Below are 13532 nucleotides of genomic sequence, written 5' to 3'. Positions count from 1 at the left end.
GGGGCTGGTCCCCCGCTGCTGCAGGGATTTTGAAGTGCAGCTGCCTGCCGTCTGGCTGCGTTTCACCCCAGCAGAGCCCAGCACAAAGCACACGCTGCCTCCAACGCTGCATGTTGTAGCTTTAGTATGATTGATTTTATTTTTTTAATATACATATATCTATGTCTTTAAATATATTTCTTATTTAACAGTTGGTATCAGCCAGACAGGAGCCACCCATCTCGCACAGATATGGAGCCATATGGCACGACAGTCCCCAACGCGGGGCCTGCCATGTCCGCTTGCTCATGCACACGCAGGGAGAAACCCCCACTCACGCCGTGGGCACCCACCGGGAGAGGAGCATCATGGCAAAGGGGTCCCAGGGATAGGCGTGCACTGTCCCCTAGGTGTAGGGCTCCCACGCCACCGCTGTGCCTCATCCCTGCCCCAAAAACACAGGGCAGGCAGCCGGGGCTCTCGGTGGCCCTGCTTCAGCAGGGAGGTGGGACCAGAAGACCCCCAGAGGTCCCTTCAACCTCAACCATTCTGTGGCTCTGAGACCCTGGGGCTGTCCCAGCTACTTCTGATGCCATCCTCCTCCTCATCCTTCCCACAAGACAGGGTCTCCTGGCAGGAGGTGCCCTCAACTAGCCCAAGCTTGGTGTAAGACAGAGACAGGAATGGGGAACGTTCCTGAACTTGATCTCACCCATGCACACGTGAGTTCCTGAGCAGAGAAAGTGATGGCTGGTGCCTCGAAGGTCATCCCTGCCTCTGCTCTGCTCACCCTGCAACTCCCCTCACCCTGAGCAAGGGACGTGCTGCCATCAGGAGCAGACTCGGACAGAGCCTGCCCTTCCCTTCAAATATGCAAGGCATCTTGGCCCCCAAGGGCACCACGGTGCCTCATGCCTTCAGGGCCAAGACCTGCTCTTCACCCACCACCAAGCTCTCTAGAGATCCTGCTGACTTTGAATAGACTTACAGGAAAAATAAACCCCCAAAACCCACACATAACCTGATCCACAGTGAAACAGAGAAGGAGGAACCACAAAACACACGATTCCTCCATGAAGGTTGCAGTGGAGGGCCAAAACCAGTGGCCTGTGAAAAGGGTACCCTGCATCCAGGCTTCCGCAACAGGTCCTCTTCTCCCACGCAGAAATTTTCTCTGGGTAGAAAGAGGAATTTGTGCATTTGTTGGGGATTTCCAGATGCTGGGCAGACCGCTGCACTCATGCAAATGTGATGCATTACAGACCTGATGTGTTGTAGAGTTAAGAGGTGCAGTCAGGTGGAGGAGACAGCGCCCTGCCAGCGCTGGTCACGCAGCACCCCTGCTCCCGCGCCTGCGGCCAGGCAGCAGTGCCAAGGTCCACTCGGGACTCTTGCCCATGGCAACATGGGAGCCCTGCCCTGGGTCTAAAAGCACCAACGTTATCTTGCCTGAGGAACTTGGCCCCTTGGTTAAGTGGCAGTAGCCAGCTGAGAAACTTCTCTCTGCAGTCCAGCTGCTAGGTGGGAGATGAAGAGCAACAGTGAGGAAAGCAGGAACAGGAGAAAAAGAGGAGAGAAAACAAGACCAAGAGATGGGGCAGTGCCATACCAGCAGGGATTTGCTGAGAAAGGCTCCCAGGGAGCAACGTGGGGAGCTTTTGCAGGAACCTCCGGCACCCTCCGGGTCCACAAACACCAGACACGTGTGGTGTCCTGGGGAGCTATAAGCAGGACATCTCCCTGGAGGGGATCCCTGAGCTCCTCTTGAGCACCGAGTTGTGACTAGCGTCACTGGTGTGATCACACAGCCCAGCATAATGGCCAGGAATAAAGGGGCAACGTGAGGGAGGAGGTCAAGGGCCAAAGGAGAGATGTGGTTTTGCAACCCACAAAGACCCAGGAGAAGAGAGGAGCAGGAGGACACGACAGCTGCACTGGAGAACTTGCGTCCCTAAAGGTGACCATGTAAACCAAGTGTGTGGGACGAGATGGGGTGGAAAAGCAAGCTTGGAGGGCACTGTTGAGTGTGTACCTCTGTTGGCACTAGAAACCAGGTGTGGCCAATGCTGGCCTGCTCTGAAAATGTCTCTGGCAGCATGATGGAAAGCTGAGCACTGGGAAGGAAGGGGACTTGGTCTGTTATGAATGCCCTGGGTAAGGTTTTACACTGACACATCTCTGACACCTAATGGACACGTGGGTGGGAAGACTGTTGGGAAGCCTTCTGCCCCCAACAACTCCGCAGGGTGCTTGGCACACGCCAGGCACCCGGGGTCCTCCAGCCACAGCACAGAATCACAGAATTGTATAGGTTGGAAAAGACCTTTAAGATCATCGAGTCCAACCGTAAACCTAACACTGCCAAGCCCACCACTACACCATGTCCATAAGCACCTCATCCAAACGTCTTTTAAATACTTCCAGGGATGGCGACTCCACCACTTCCCTGGGCAGCCTGTTCCAATGCTTGATGACCCTTTCAGTGAAGTAAAATTTCCTAATATCCAGTCTAAACCTCCCCTGGCGCAACTTGAGACCATTTCCTCTCGTCCTATCATTTGTTACTTGGGAGAAGAGACCGACCCCCACCTCTCTACAACCTCCTTTCAGGGAGCTGTAGAGAGCAAAGTTGTAGCAGGCAAGGTCTGAGCTGACAACTTATGCAGAACATGGGAAATAAACCCACGGTAGCCATTTTTTTTTGGTAAGCTAATGAGGGAATTAGTTTCTTCATGCACCTGAGCAAAGCTCAGAGCAGGAGCAGAGTAATTTTAAAACTGTCACTCCCAGGTCACCTGTAGGGACTGGCACGGTGTGGCACCGAGGTGAAGGACATGGTGATCCTCTCCATTAGGATGCACGATGCTGCAACGAGCTGGGGTCGCAGCTACCCCTTCCTACCACAGCTTGGAGCAAACAGCCTTCCTGGCCTCTCGCTTCAGAGCAGCCCTGGTGAGAGTGCCTGGGGCCTCAGCAGCCCCATCCTCCCCAGCCAAGGCGCAAGGGGGAGAGAAAGGTGAGACGCGCGTTCTCTCGTGCAGAAACGGTAAGAGAAACAGGGCGAAAAAGAAGAGAAGAGGGGAGGGAGCACGGGACGGACACACACGTGCTCTCATGACTGGCCCTTTCAAATGCTTTCCGACCATGAAAGCATCTGCATCGCTGCCCACCATGCCCGAACTGTCAAGAGAGAAGTTTTGCTGGAGGTGAGGAGTGTCTGGTCCCGTGAGCCCCAGCCGTAGACGGGGAGTGCCGAAGGGCTGCTCAGCGAAGGCCCCCTCCGGCACACCCACCCGCACTCACGCGTTACATCCCGACCAGCTCTGGAAAGTGGGGTGTTTTTTTCGGTCTACCCTGAGCAGATTCCTCAAATGAAGGTGCTTTTCCTGGCGGGGGGAGAGGGTGGGGCCGGGGCAGGGCTGCGGGGACCTGGCAGTCAGCACTCGTTTGCTCTCTCCGGAAAGAAGATTTCGCGGCATCGCTGGACCGTGTCCTGGGGGGACTGGACGCTGTGTCCCACCGTGCGGGGATCGTCGTAGATTTCATAATCGTTCCCTCCCTGCAGGGGAATAGAAAATAGGGGAAACGTTAGCAGAGTTTTCCTCCTTTTCCGTCAACAGAGCATCCTCATCCGTGAACCAGCCTCTTGCTCTGTCCTGTGAGGAGCTGGGGTGGGAGCCAGCGGCTGGGCAGGTGGGGACCCGCTGGGAAGGGGCTGCCAGCGCTTTGCTGGCTGCCGGGCTGGGAGCCCGGCTCCCTCCCTCTTGCCTCCCCCCTTCAGTGCCAGAGGAGAAGTCTAGAAAGGATGGGGAAGGTCCTAGACCAGCAAAGCTTGTCCAGGAGCCTGGGGCTAACCCCTGCCCTGCCTGTGGAGGGGCTAGCAGAAGGTGGGGTGGCACATTGTGGGGGCAGAGGCTGCCATCATCTGGAAAGAGCCAAGCTGGTCTACAGCTGCAAGGAAGCACCCTCCACCGCTCTAAAGGGAGGGCGAAGCTGTTCCTGCTGTTGAAAAGCCCTCTCCTAAGTGCTGGGGGCTCACGTTTTGGGCTGCAGGAGTGGCTGCCCCCCTCCCGAGGGTGCCGGCGGGAGGAAGGCGATGCCGAGGTGGACCTGCTGCCCAGCACGGTGAATCCAGGGCGATTTCCCCACAACCCAGCGGGCCTGCCGCCATCACGAGCCCGCCGCAAGCACGTGCCGCACGAGACCACCTCTCCCTCTCGCACCACCAGAGGTCTGTGTCGGCCGCCGGCGTGACCCAGGCAGCGGGACCCGTGATGGAGCAGCTCCGCGCAGGCTTGCCAGGCCAAAGGAGGGAAAGCAGCCGTGTGTGGGGCGAGCGGGGCATACTCACAGGGGTTGTCTCATTCCCAAAGAAGTGGATGGTGTCAAATCTCTCGTCGTCAAGCACGTTGAGGCAGTAGCGCTTGTCCCAGCCCTCCGGGAAGACGTCAAAGCTGATCATGCCACCTGTCAGCAGAAGGGAGGGCATCGGGCAACGTTGGTGGGAGCCAGCAGGGTGTCCCCCACCATGGGACAGGCAGGAGGAGGGAAGAGGGCTGGACATGTGTGGGAAGCCCCCCCCCAAACAGCAGCCAGGCACCAGCTCTGCCTTGGTGTGCCTCTCCGGCATGTGGCTAGGACAGTGGCGGATGCTGTTCCTATGACAACAGGCTGGAGTGACATCAGCAAGGCTGGGGTGACATCAGCAAGGCTCCCCTGACTGCAGGCAGGCAGGCAAGCAGGAACCAGCAGGCTGCAGGGGGGGATACTGGAGTGGGAGGTCCCAAGAGACGCATCTGTTGGGGCGATCTGGAGTCACGCCTTGCAGATAGCATCAGCAGGTTCTGTGTCCCAACGGGGGACAACGCCTCAGAGACTGGCACCACTCTCTCTCCTAGGCTCCGGCGTGGACATCGCTGGCCCTTCTACAACCACTGCTCCAACGCTCCTTAGCCCTACAGGGACCAGGGGCTCCCAGCACCCTGCACGTGCGAAGCAAACCCCCTGCACCGCACAGCTCAGGGGTCCCAGCTGGCTGCGCTGCAGGCCCCCAGCAGGCTCTGCACGCTGATCAAGGACCAAGGACCTGGCCACGGAGGTACCGTGAACCCGTCGACATAATTGGGGCACAACCCCAGCCTGTCACCTCTCACCACAAGAGTCAACTGCAGGTGGCCAACATCGGGAGGGCCACCAAGGCAGGCGGAGCAAACGTACAGAGGTAAAGGAGCTTTCCCAGAGAGGATGCGTGTGCGTGCACATGGACACCCACAGCCACCGAGGGTTAACGAACCTCCTAGCCCTTGCTCTTAGAGCAGGCAGAGTTTACCCCAGCACTGCCCTGCCTTTTGGGGGTGCACAGAGGCAGCACCTTCCCCGTCTTCTCGAGCTGCCCCGCTGTGTGCACAGGCTGCAGAGCCAGTCCCTTGTCCCATCACTGACACAGGTGACACGCTCCTCCCAAAACAAAGCCAGCAACTTAGGGCACGCATATGTTTGGGTCTCGCTTGGAGCCCGGAGGAACAGGGATTTCAGCTGGGACGTGCCTTTCCCTGCCAGATCAGGTTTCTGCTCCTCTTCCTTTCAAGGGGGGCCCCCTGCTTCTCCAGGCAGTCTACTGAGCCACCGGCAATCCTGGAGTTTCACTCTCCTTCTTCATAAATCATAAATCCACCTCTCTTAGGAAGAGAGTGAGGAGACAGGTACCCTCAGGGGACGGTCCCTGCTGTGGGAGAGGCACCGATCCCCCAGGCTGTTCAAACACGTACATCCTGATGCCATGCTCCTCTCTTCCCTGGCTGCTTGAGGTGCTCCTGTTGATCCCAAACCAACCCTCCTCGGAGCCTGAGGAGCCAGGGATGGGGCCTGTGTGTCCAGCTCGGGGCAGAGGATTCACTGCCGGACAGGACGCCCTGGGCAGGGCACTGCGATACGGACAGGAGCAAGTGCCCTACAAGCTCAGGGATGGGGATGTCCCCAGGCTCGCAGCAGGAGCCAGCATCACAGCAGGAGCTAAACTTGGTTGCCTTCATTAAAATGCTTCCTGGTGTATCCAAAGCCATTTACCTGTGAAAAACGCTGCATTTTGCTGCGTTCTGGCCTTTTACACAGAGCTAGGCAGCAAGAAGGGGCGCCTGATGCCATCTGGAGAGGGTAGGAAATCAAAGGGAGAAGAGGTGGTGTGGAGGACAGCCAGCACTGTCCCTCGCCTAGGCAGAGCATGGGTCTGGGGGGCTGCAGGGAGATCTACAACCTCTGGGGCTTGCGTCCTCCACAGCCTGGGACAAGGCACACGGAGCCAGCTTGGCACAAGAGCCCCGTTTCTGCATGTCCCTGTTTTTGGATGCCTGACCTGAAACACCCCGCGTTTTCTTTGTGGAGGAGCGTGGGGCCCGCAGCTCCCCTTGTCTTTATGCTTTTACACAACGGGCTCTTCATGGTGGCTTCCCAAGGTCAGAGGAGAAAGGCCCATTGTTCTGCTCTCGTCCCCCGTGCCTGCAGGGACACGGCAGTGGGGACCTCGTCTTTCTCTGCTGTGACAAACGGTGTGTGTCAGTGCTGTGGGCAGCACAGGATGCCCCTGGCAGGACGCTGAAGGCAAGGGGAGGCTCTCAGGAGGAAAGCCCTTGGAGAACCAGAGGGCCAGACCCTTGGTACTGGCCCACGCTGGGTGCAAGAGTGGGGAGTCACCTGCTGCCTCCCAGCCTCGTCATCCCCTTGCCCTTTGGCTAGGCTGCCACACGGCACCTTCTCATCCCACACGTAACCCATCTGCTCTGCTGAGGGTCTTCTTCCAGCGTCAGCCCCACCACTTACACACCCTTATTTTCTTCCCCATCCTGGCCAGACTCCCGGGATTGCTCAAGCCCCTCCTTTGGTTCCTCATCTTCAGTAAGCTGGCTGTAAGAGCCACCCCAAGAAGTGGTCCTGAGAAAGCCCATGGCATGCAGCTGCAAACTCCTTGCCTCTCGGCAGCTCCTCCTCCAGGAAGAAAGATGTTTCCCTTGTAGCCAACCTTCCCAAGAAAACCCCAGAGCTGAGACACGCATAAGGCTCCTGTCTCATTCCTAGAGAGGAGTGCCTGGAGCTCTGCTGGCCACCCTGCTGCTGATGCTGGAGCCAGAACAGACCTTCTAGGCAGGGGTGGGCTCCGCAGAGCTCACTGAAATTAAGGCAGGGATAACGTCACAGGACAGAAACCCACCTGTCTGGCTGATTCCTAGGGAGGCAAATCTCCAGCACGGTTTATTCTCTGCTGTCGCCCTGCCACGGATGTGAACATGACGCGTCTGCGGTGGCTTTCGAGGACTAGAAGCTCCTTGTGCTGTTCCCGGGGTCTCCAGGCCCCCAGAGGGAACAACCAGGATTCCCACTCCCCTTCCCAGCATTTTATGGGAAACACAATAAAGAGGCCAAGGCAAAGCCAGGGAAGCCCCCTTCGCTCACCTCGAGAGAAACGCAGACCTTTGCCAGCAAACTCCCTCTGCAAGGCTGCCACAAACTTCTCCCGGATCCGCTCTTTCTGTGGAGGAGGAGGAAAGGGAACGAAAGAGGGTTTGAATAATTAGATGTTGACAGTCTACCAGAATCCACCGTAAGCTGTCTGCTGGGCAACTCTGGCTATTGCTCTGCTCCCTTCCCACCTGTGCCGAGCCCCAGTGTAATGCCATTTAGCCAGCTTTCACCAGTCCTGCCCAGTGTCATCATAAAAGGCCACCAGCTCAGGGCAGCTCCAGCAGGCTCCTGGGAAGAGCGGATCCCAGCCCTTCCTTGGTAATGAAATGCAACTGCTTCAGTTTTCCAGAATGCCAGTTCATAACCCAAAGTCTCCAGCTTTGCTTAAAAAGTCTTGCAAAGTCCGACTGATCCCTCAACCCCAAGAAAGCTTCCCCAGGCAGAAACTGCTGTGAGCACGGGCCAAGCGCTCCAGAGATCTGCCCAGCAGATCCACTGTGGCCCTCCCAGTCTGGAAAGCCCATTAGTTCCAGCTCTGTTGGGGCTGGGAGAGTGGGAGAGAGAAGACAGCTGCTGGGCCATCTTTGGTTACTGTAAATGAGGAAACACCCCGTTAAATAAGTGCCTTATTCCCTGGGGCTCTCCCACAGCACAAGGAATCCTGCTGGCCATCCCACTGCATTGGTGGTTCCCAATGAAGTCAAATTCTTCCACTCATCCGTGTCTCTACTCGGGTTTTCTGACCCCCAGCCCTGTTTCCACCTTGCTGCACGTGTTGGCCTGGAGCCGAGCTCCTTTCTCCTCGGGGTGGGGGGAAGCAGGTAAGACCTGAGATCTGCAGTGGAGCAAAACCAGCAAAGGGTGAGCCCAAATCTGGCCCGTCTACCTTGTCCAGCTCGGAGAACTCGATTCGCTCCTCCGGCGTGCAGCTCCGTCCGATGGGGGAGATGTTCAGCATCCCATTGCGAAACTCAATGAAGGTTCCTCTGTGGATGGGCAAGAGCACGAGGTTAATGGGACAGGGAGAGAGAAACAGACCTTTCCAGGGAAATGGCTGCTTGGTGAGGCATGCAGTCTCTGCAGGGACACGCAGGAGGAGAGAAGCCAATGCCCACTCACGGGTGCTTCACACCAGGCAGAGACCAGGCATCAACAACTCTGCTTAAGGTCTCCAAGGGGCTCATAGTTTTATAAAAAGAGACTGTAAGAGAAGAGGAATAAACAATTCCTGTGTGTCCTGGGGCTGGAAGCAACAAGCTTAGGTGAGATGATAGGAAACATTTTCTAATGTTGTAATAACTGCAAGGACAGCTATTGCCTGGTCTGGACCAACTGCCTGAAGAGACTGTGGCATCTCCACTCCTGGAGGCTTTTAAGAAACGTTGGGTGAAGCTGGCAGTACCTTGGGGCAGTGGGATGGAACAGGTCAGTGTAACTCACTGCTGATGTCCGGCGGCAGGCTGATGAGCAATCAGGACCTCCTCGTGGGACACAAATCAGGTAGGACCTGCCTTTGTATCTCCTGTTTGTCGCCTGCACCTTTGACTGCAACCTTTGACTGCAAATTTGCACGGACAGGACCCAGTTCCTTCTTCCACCCCCACCTTGCACTGGGATCACTACTCTTGCTGCTTCCTCGGTGGGCTGGTTCAAAGCACTAAGCTGGCAGAAAACAGCTCCCTTCTTTTCTTGTTGCTATAAACCCAGCCAGTTCTGTTTGCTTATCGCCTTGGAATAGCTCACCGAGGGGTCAGACAGGTACCAGCACTAGTGGGGCAGAAACAACAGGGGATGGCAGCACTGCCAATTGAAAATAGATTGAAACTCTTGAGGAAACTGAGCTGGAGCAGGGAGATCCCCTTCCCTGTCCAGCTGAGGAGCCCTGAGCTCATTAACCCTCCGATGTCCCTCCCAGCCCTGCCTGCTGTTTCTTTGTGATAAAGTGCTTAACACTCTGAGTCTGGGGGAAAAACTCTCCACCTCCTGTCTCATGACACAGTGAAGAACATGGGGAACAGACACAGGCAGTGATGCCTGCAGCCTGGGAGCAGCATCTCTGCAGCACCAAGGGTTTGGTGGCTCATGCCCCAGGCCAAGACTCAGGAGATGTGGGTTAAAGTCCTTGCTTTGCTAGAAATCCCATAAGCCTAAATCCACAGAGGCACTTCGGAGCTGAAACTTCACCAGGCTGTTGGGCAACCAGACAGCAATGAAGCAACCAAACAGCCTCGAGGGTTCTGGGTTACAGCCCACGCTTTCAGGGGCACGTTCAGCCGGCAGTCCTGTTGCAAGGAGCCACCCTGGCCCCTCTCACGGGTCCTCCTATTGCCACACGGTGACACATCAGGCAACTAATCTGGATCACAGTTTAGCAACTTTTACCAGCTTAATTTTGACCGGACAGCTCGCCTGCTCAGGTTCACCGTACAAACAGAAAGGGAGAGCAGGAACAAACCAGCCGGGGCGAGGGGAGGGCAGAGCCACTGCTTTCAACAGCCCTGCTGGCTCACGCCGGCTTCAAGCGTTTGTGAAACTGTGGTCTGAGGGGTGGTTTGACACTGCACCCAGGCTGGTTTAACTGCAGGCTGCCTCTGAAAGAGATCCTCCTGCTCTCCCCTTCCACCTTCATCCCATCTGTTCCCTCTCTCTCCTTTCTGTGGTAACAGGGCAAGCCGATCCAATGGAAAACTACCCTTTTCTTTCCTGGCAGTGGCCTAGTCTTCCTTCAGAGGAGGTGTACCAACCCAACTCACCCTGTGGCTGCTGGGTGTCACGGGGGGAAGCAGACAGAACACATGGTCGGGGGCAGAGCAGGGCCAGCCCTATTACCAGTGGCACCAAGCGACACTGGGTTAGAAACAGCGTGAAACTGTGTGCTCAGGCACTGGACCTCCCATCTTAAGAGCCATTGTTTATCTGTTTGGAAACTCATACAACCAATGATGCCTGATGCCCTGACCAGTAACGAGCTGGTACCATTGTCCTAAATGAGACGCACGCAGTGGCTGTACCCTGATGCACACAGTGGCTGTACCCTGCTTCCCAGGGAAGAAAATCCAAGGGGGAAAAGAGCAGGCATTATGCTAAAAAATAGTGCAGACGCTCCAGAACAAAGACCCTCCTCCATAATTTGCCCCCAGTGCCCAGCTTGGTGGGACAGTGATCCTACACAGGGCCTCTAGATGCTAAGATAAAACCTGGAGCAAGACAAGCTCAGTAGCTCAGCTGTTCTTGGGAGAGCTCTGGAGCCCAGAACTCCCTAGAAATCAGTGATATAACTGCCATTTGCATGGGCTTGGGCCATTACCGTTTCTTGGGCAGCTTCAGCAGCGCCATGTAGTTGAGACAGAAGTTGATTAGATCCTGCAGCAGCTCTTCTCCCAAGTGGTCCTGAATGGCCTGCAGGAAGAGAAGGAGGAGTGAGGAAGATGCCTGACCTCCCATGAAGCCCACCCGAGAACATGACCTGGAGGAGTGGGACGTTCAGATCTGGCATTTGGAGAGGAGAGGAGAGGAGAGGAGAGGAGAGGAGAGGAGAGGAGAGGAGAGGAGAGGAGAGGAGAGGAGAGGAGAGGAGAGGGAAGAGGCTGCCCATCTGCCTGGGGCCAGGTGCTGCTCCCCATGGCGCGCAGGGCACGGGGAAGGAGAGCCATGGCTGCAAGGGGAGCTGGACCTACCTGCTTGGAGACCAGCTGCCCGTTCTTGTATTGCACTGTGCCGTTCTCTGCGAAGACGTAGTCAAACTTATTGATGACTGAGGGGGGAGGAAACACAAGAGGAAACATGAGTACTGCCTGGGAAGAGGGGCCAAAAGATCTGGCCTCAGGCCTGAGTGAGCCATCCTCCCGGTTCCTTAGTACCATGCTTTCCACATCTCCTGTGCTCCGCAAAGGGCCACCGACCCTCCTCAGTCTCCGCAAAGTGGGCAAGGAGATTATCTTCTGCTTACAGGTGGGGAGCTGACGCAGGCAGGGGGAAACGACCTGACCGAGGTCACGGGCTGAATCAGTGGCAGGACGAAGATAAGGGCTCCAAAATGTCAGGCTTTCAACCACGTGCGTGTTACTCTGCTCTCCCTCCTCCCCTCCCCACTGCCAGGGTGCTGGGGTGATGCAGTTACTGGTTATCTAACTCCAGCCCCCCCTGCAACCCAGACACACAGCGCTGCCGACTCAGCAATCAGCCTCAGCCGGGAATTTCTCGGCCTCCCTCTGCTAACAAGGCAGGAGACAGAGCTCGGAGCCCAGCCGCGCTTGGCATCCATGCCAGAGAAGAAAAACAAGGTGGAGGGAGCGGGAGCTGGCCCCTCGCCCTCCCACTCCCTCCTCTACCCCCTGTCCCTGTCTGAACACCCCGAGGAACCCCCGGAGACCCCACCATGGAGCAGCGGGGAGGCAAAATTTGCAAGGGGCTCCTGCCCGCTCGGGGAGGAGGGGGGGAAGCTGTCAGAGGCCAGATGAAGCTCATACAAACCCGACGCTGGAGCCGGCAGCGTGGGCTGGAGCATCCCTGCCTGCTCGCCGCAGAGGGAGAAGGAGCCGAGCGGCGGCTGCCGCCTGGGCACGGCCAGCCGCCCCAAGGGCAGGCTGGGGGGTCAGATTTAGGAGACAGGTGACCCCCGAGAGACCTCGTCGTCCGCATCTCACCTTCGTCCCCGTCCCCCAGCTGCTCGGCTATCTTGGCGTAGTCGGAGCCTCCCACCACGCCGATGTGGACCCTCTCCCGCAACTCCCGCAGGAACGCGTCCACCTCCGGTTCGATTTTCTGCAGGGGAAGCAGCGGGTGAGGGCCGCAACCGGCGGGACAAGCTCCGCCATGCTGACCTCGCACCTCCCCCCCCCCAAAAAAAAAACAAACCAAAACCCCAAACAAAAAACCCAAACCCAAAACAACCTCAATGCCCCCGTGCTTTGCTACCTGCCGAGCCGGCGTCAGGGTCCCGTCCACGTCGAAGAGGCACAGCACCCGACCCCTTGCCGCCGCCGCTGCCGCCATCCCCGCCACCGACCCGGCCTCTGCGAGCGGGAGGCGGGACCGCGCTGAGGAGGCGATGGCGGCCGCGCCGCCCTCCCCGGGCAGCCGCCGCACGAACGTGCGGCGGCTGCCCGGGGAGGGCCGGCGCGGCCCCGGAGGACCCCTCCAGCACCCCATCATCCGTCCCCCCATGTCTCCGAAGGCCCCTCCAATGCTGCCGTAACGTGCAGGTCTTGAACGGCTTCCCCCGCTTCAGCTCTTTCGTTAAATCCCTTCCTTCAGAGCCCTAAGGAAGGACCTGGGAGTTTGGGGGTGCGTGGGTGTCCTTCGCCTTTGCTGCTATTCCCGCAGTGCCCCCCTGCATTTAGGGGGCTGGGGGTCTGGATTGAGCTACCCGGTAAGCTCAGGTCCTCTGGGGGTTTCTGTGTCCTAAGGAAGGGGACAGGAGCAGCGTGCATTTTAGCCGGTCGGTCCCCGTGCCTCACCTTGCATTTCTAATAGGATGCTGTTAATAGCTAAGATTTTCACGGGAGAAGTGCAGTTTTCAACCTCCACCCCTCTGCACAAAGCCAAATCTATTTCTTGCAGTAACTTTTGCTTTGGCCCGCTTAGCAGTTACCCCACGAGTCGTTTAGGATTTAATCAGACCATCTGGTCAGATCATATTCATATGGCTCCATATTATGCTGGCCTGATACATAATGGTGGACAGCCTGCCAGGCTGCTGTCTCCTACAAGAATTCCTGAATTATTTTCCGACATCAAAAACAACGTGCGTGGAACATTCAATGCTTTGTGCTCAGCAGTTAGCTTGCTTTCTCTCTCCGGACAGCGCTCAGTGTGCTGAGCTAGGTTGGGGGGGTGGGGGGGGAGAGATATTTTTTTCACGGTCTGATTGTTTTTTCTCAGTATTATTTGCTTCCAGGACATTGTGCAACCCCTTTCCCCAGTTCTCCACCAGATTCCTCTCAAAATGAAGCATTCAGGTGGCTTCACAGGTTCTGTTTTTTGCTCATGGTTTTGTTTTTCCTGCTCCCACTCAGTGAAAGGGGGATGTGCAGAAACAATGTTAATAATTTACCTCTGTCCCGTTGCCTTGGACAAGGTTTACCAAAACATCCTCA

At 57.0% G+C, this 13532-nt stretch overlaps 1 protein-coding gene across 1 annotated transcript; it reads right to left on the bottom strand.

Annotated features, from left to right (window-relative positions):
* Positions 1 to 123: 123 nt before the first annotated feature.
* On the bottom strand, positions 124 to 12459 carry PMM1 (phosphomannomutase 1). Its single transcript, XM_075499670.1, has 8 exons — positions 12352 to 12459; positions 12081 to 12198; positions 11112 to 11188; positions 10742 to 10833; positions 8321 to 8420; positions 7426 to 7501; positions 4331 to 4446; positions 124 to 3538 (listed from the first exon to the last, which is right to left on the bottom strand). The coding sequence occupies exons 1-8, from the start codon at positions 12427 to 12429 to the stop codon at positions 3416 to 3418; spliced, it is 780 nt and encodes a 259-aa protein (XP_075355785.1). The 5' UTR covers positions 12430 to 12459; the 3' UTR covers positions 124 to 3415.
* Positions 12460 to 13532: the final 1073 nt, after the last annotated feature.

Source organism: Mycteria americana, chromosome 1, assembly GCF_035582795.1.
Source record: "Mycteria americana isolate JAX WOST 10 ecotype Jacksonville Zoo and Gardens chromosome 1, USCA_MyAme_1.0, whole genome shotgun sequence".
Taxonomy (NCBI): Eukaryota; Metazoa; Chordata; class Aves; order Ciconiiformes; family Ciconiidae; genus Mycteria; species Mycteria americana.
This window is presented reverse-complemented; position numbering and strand designations above follow the sequence as displayed.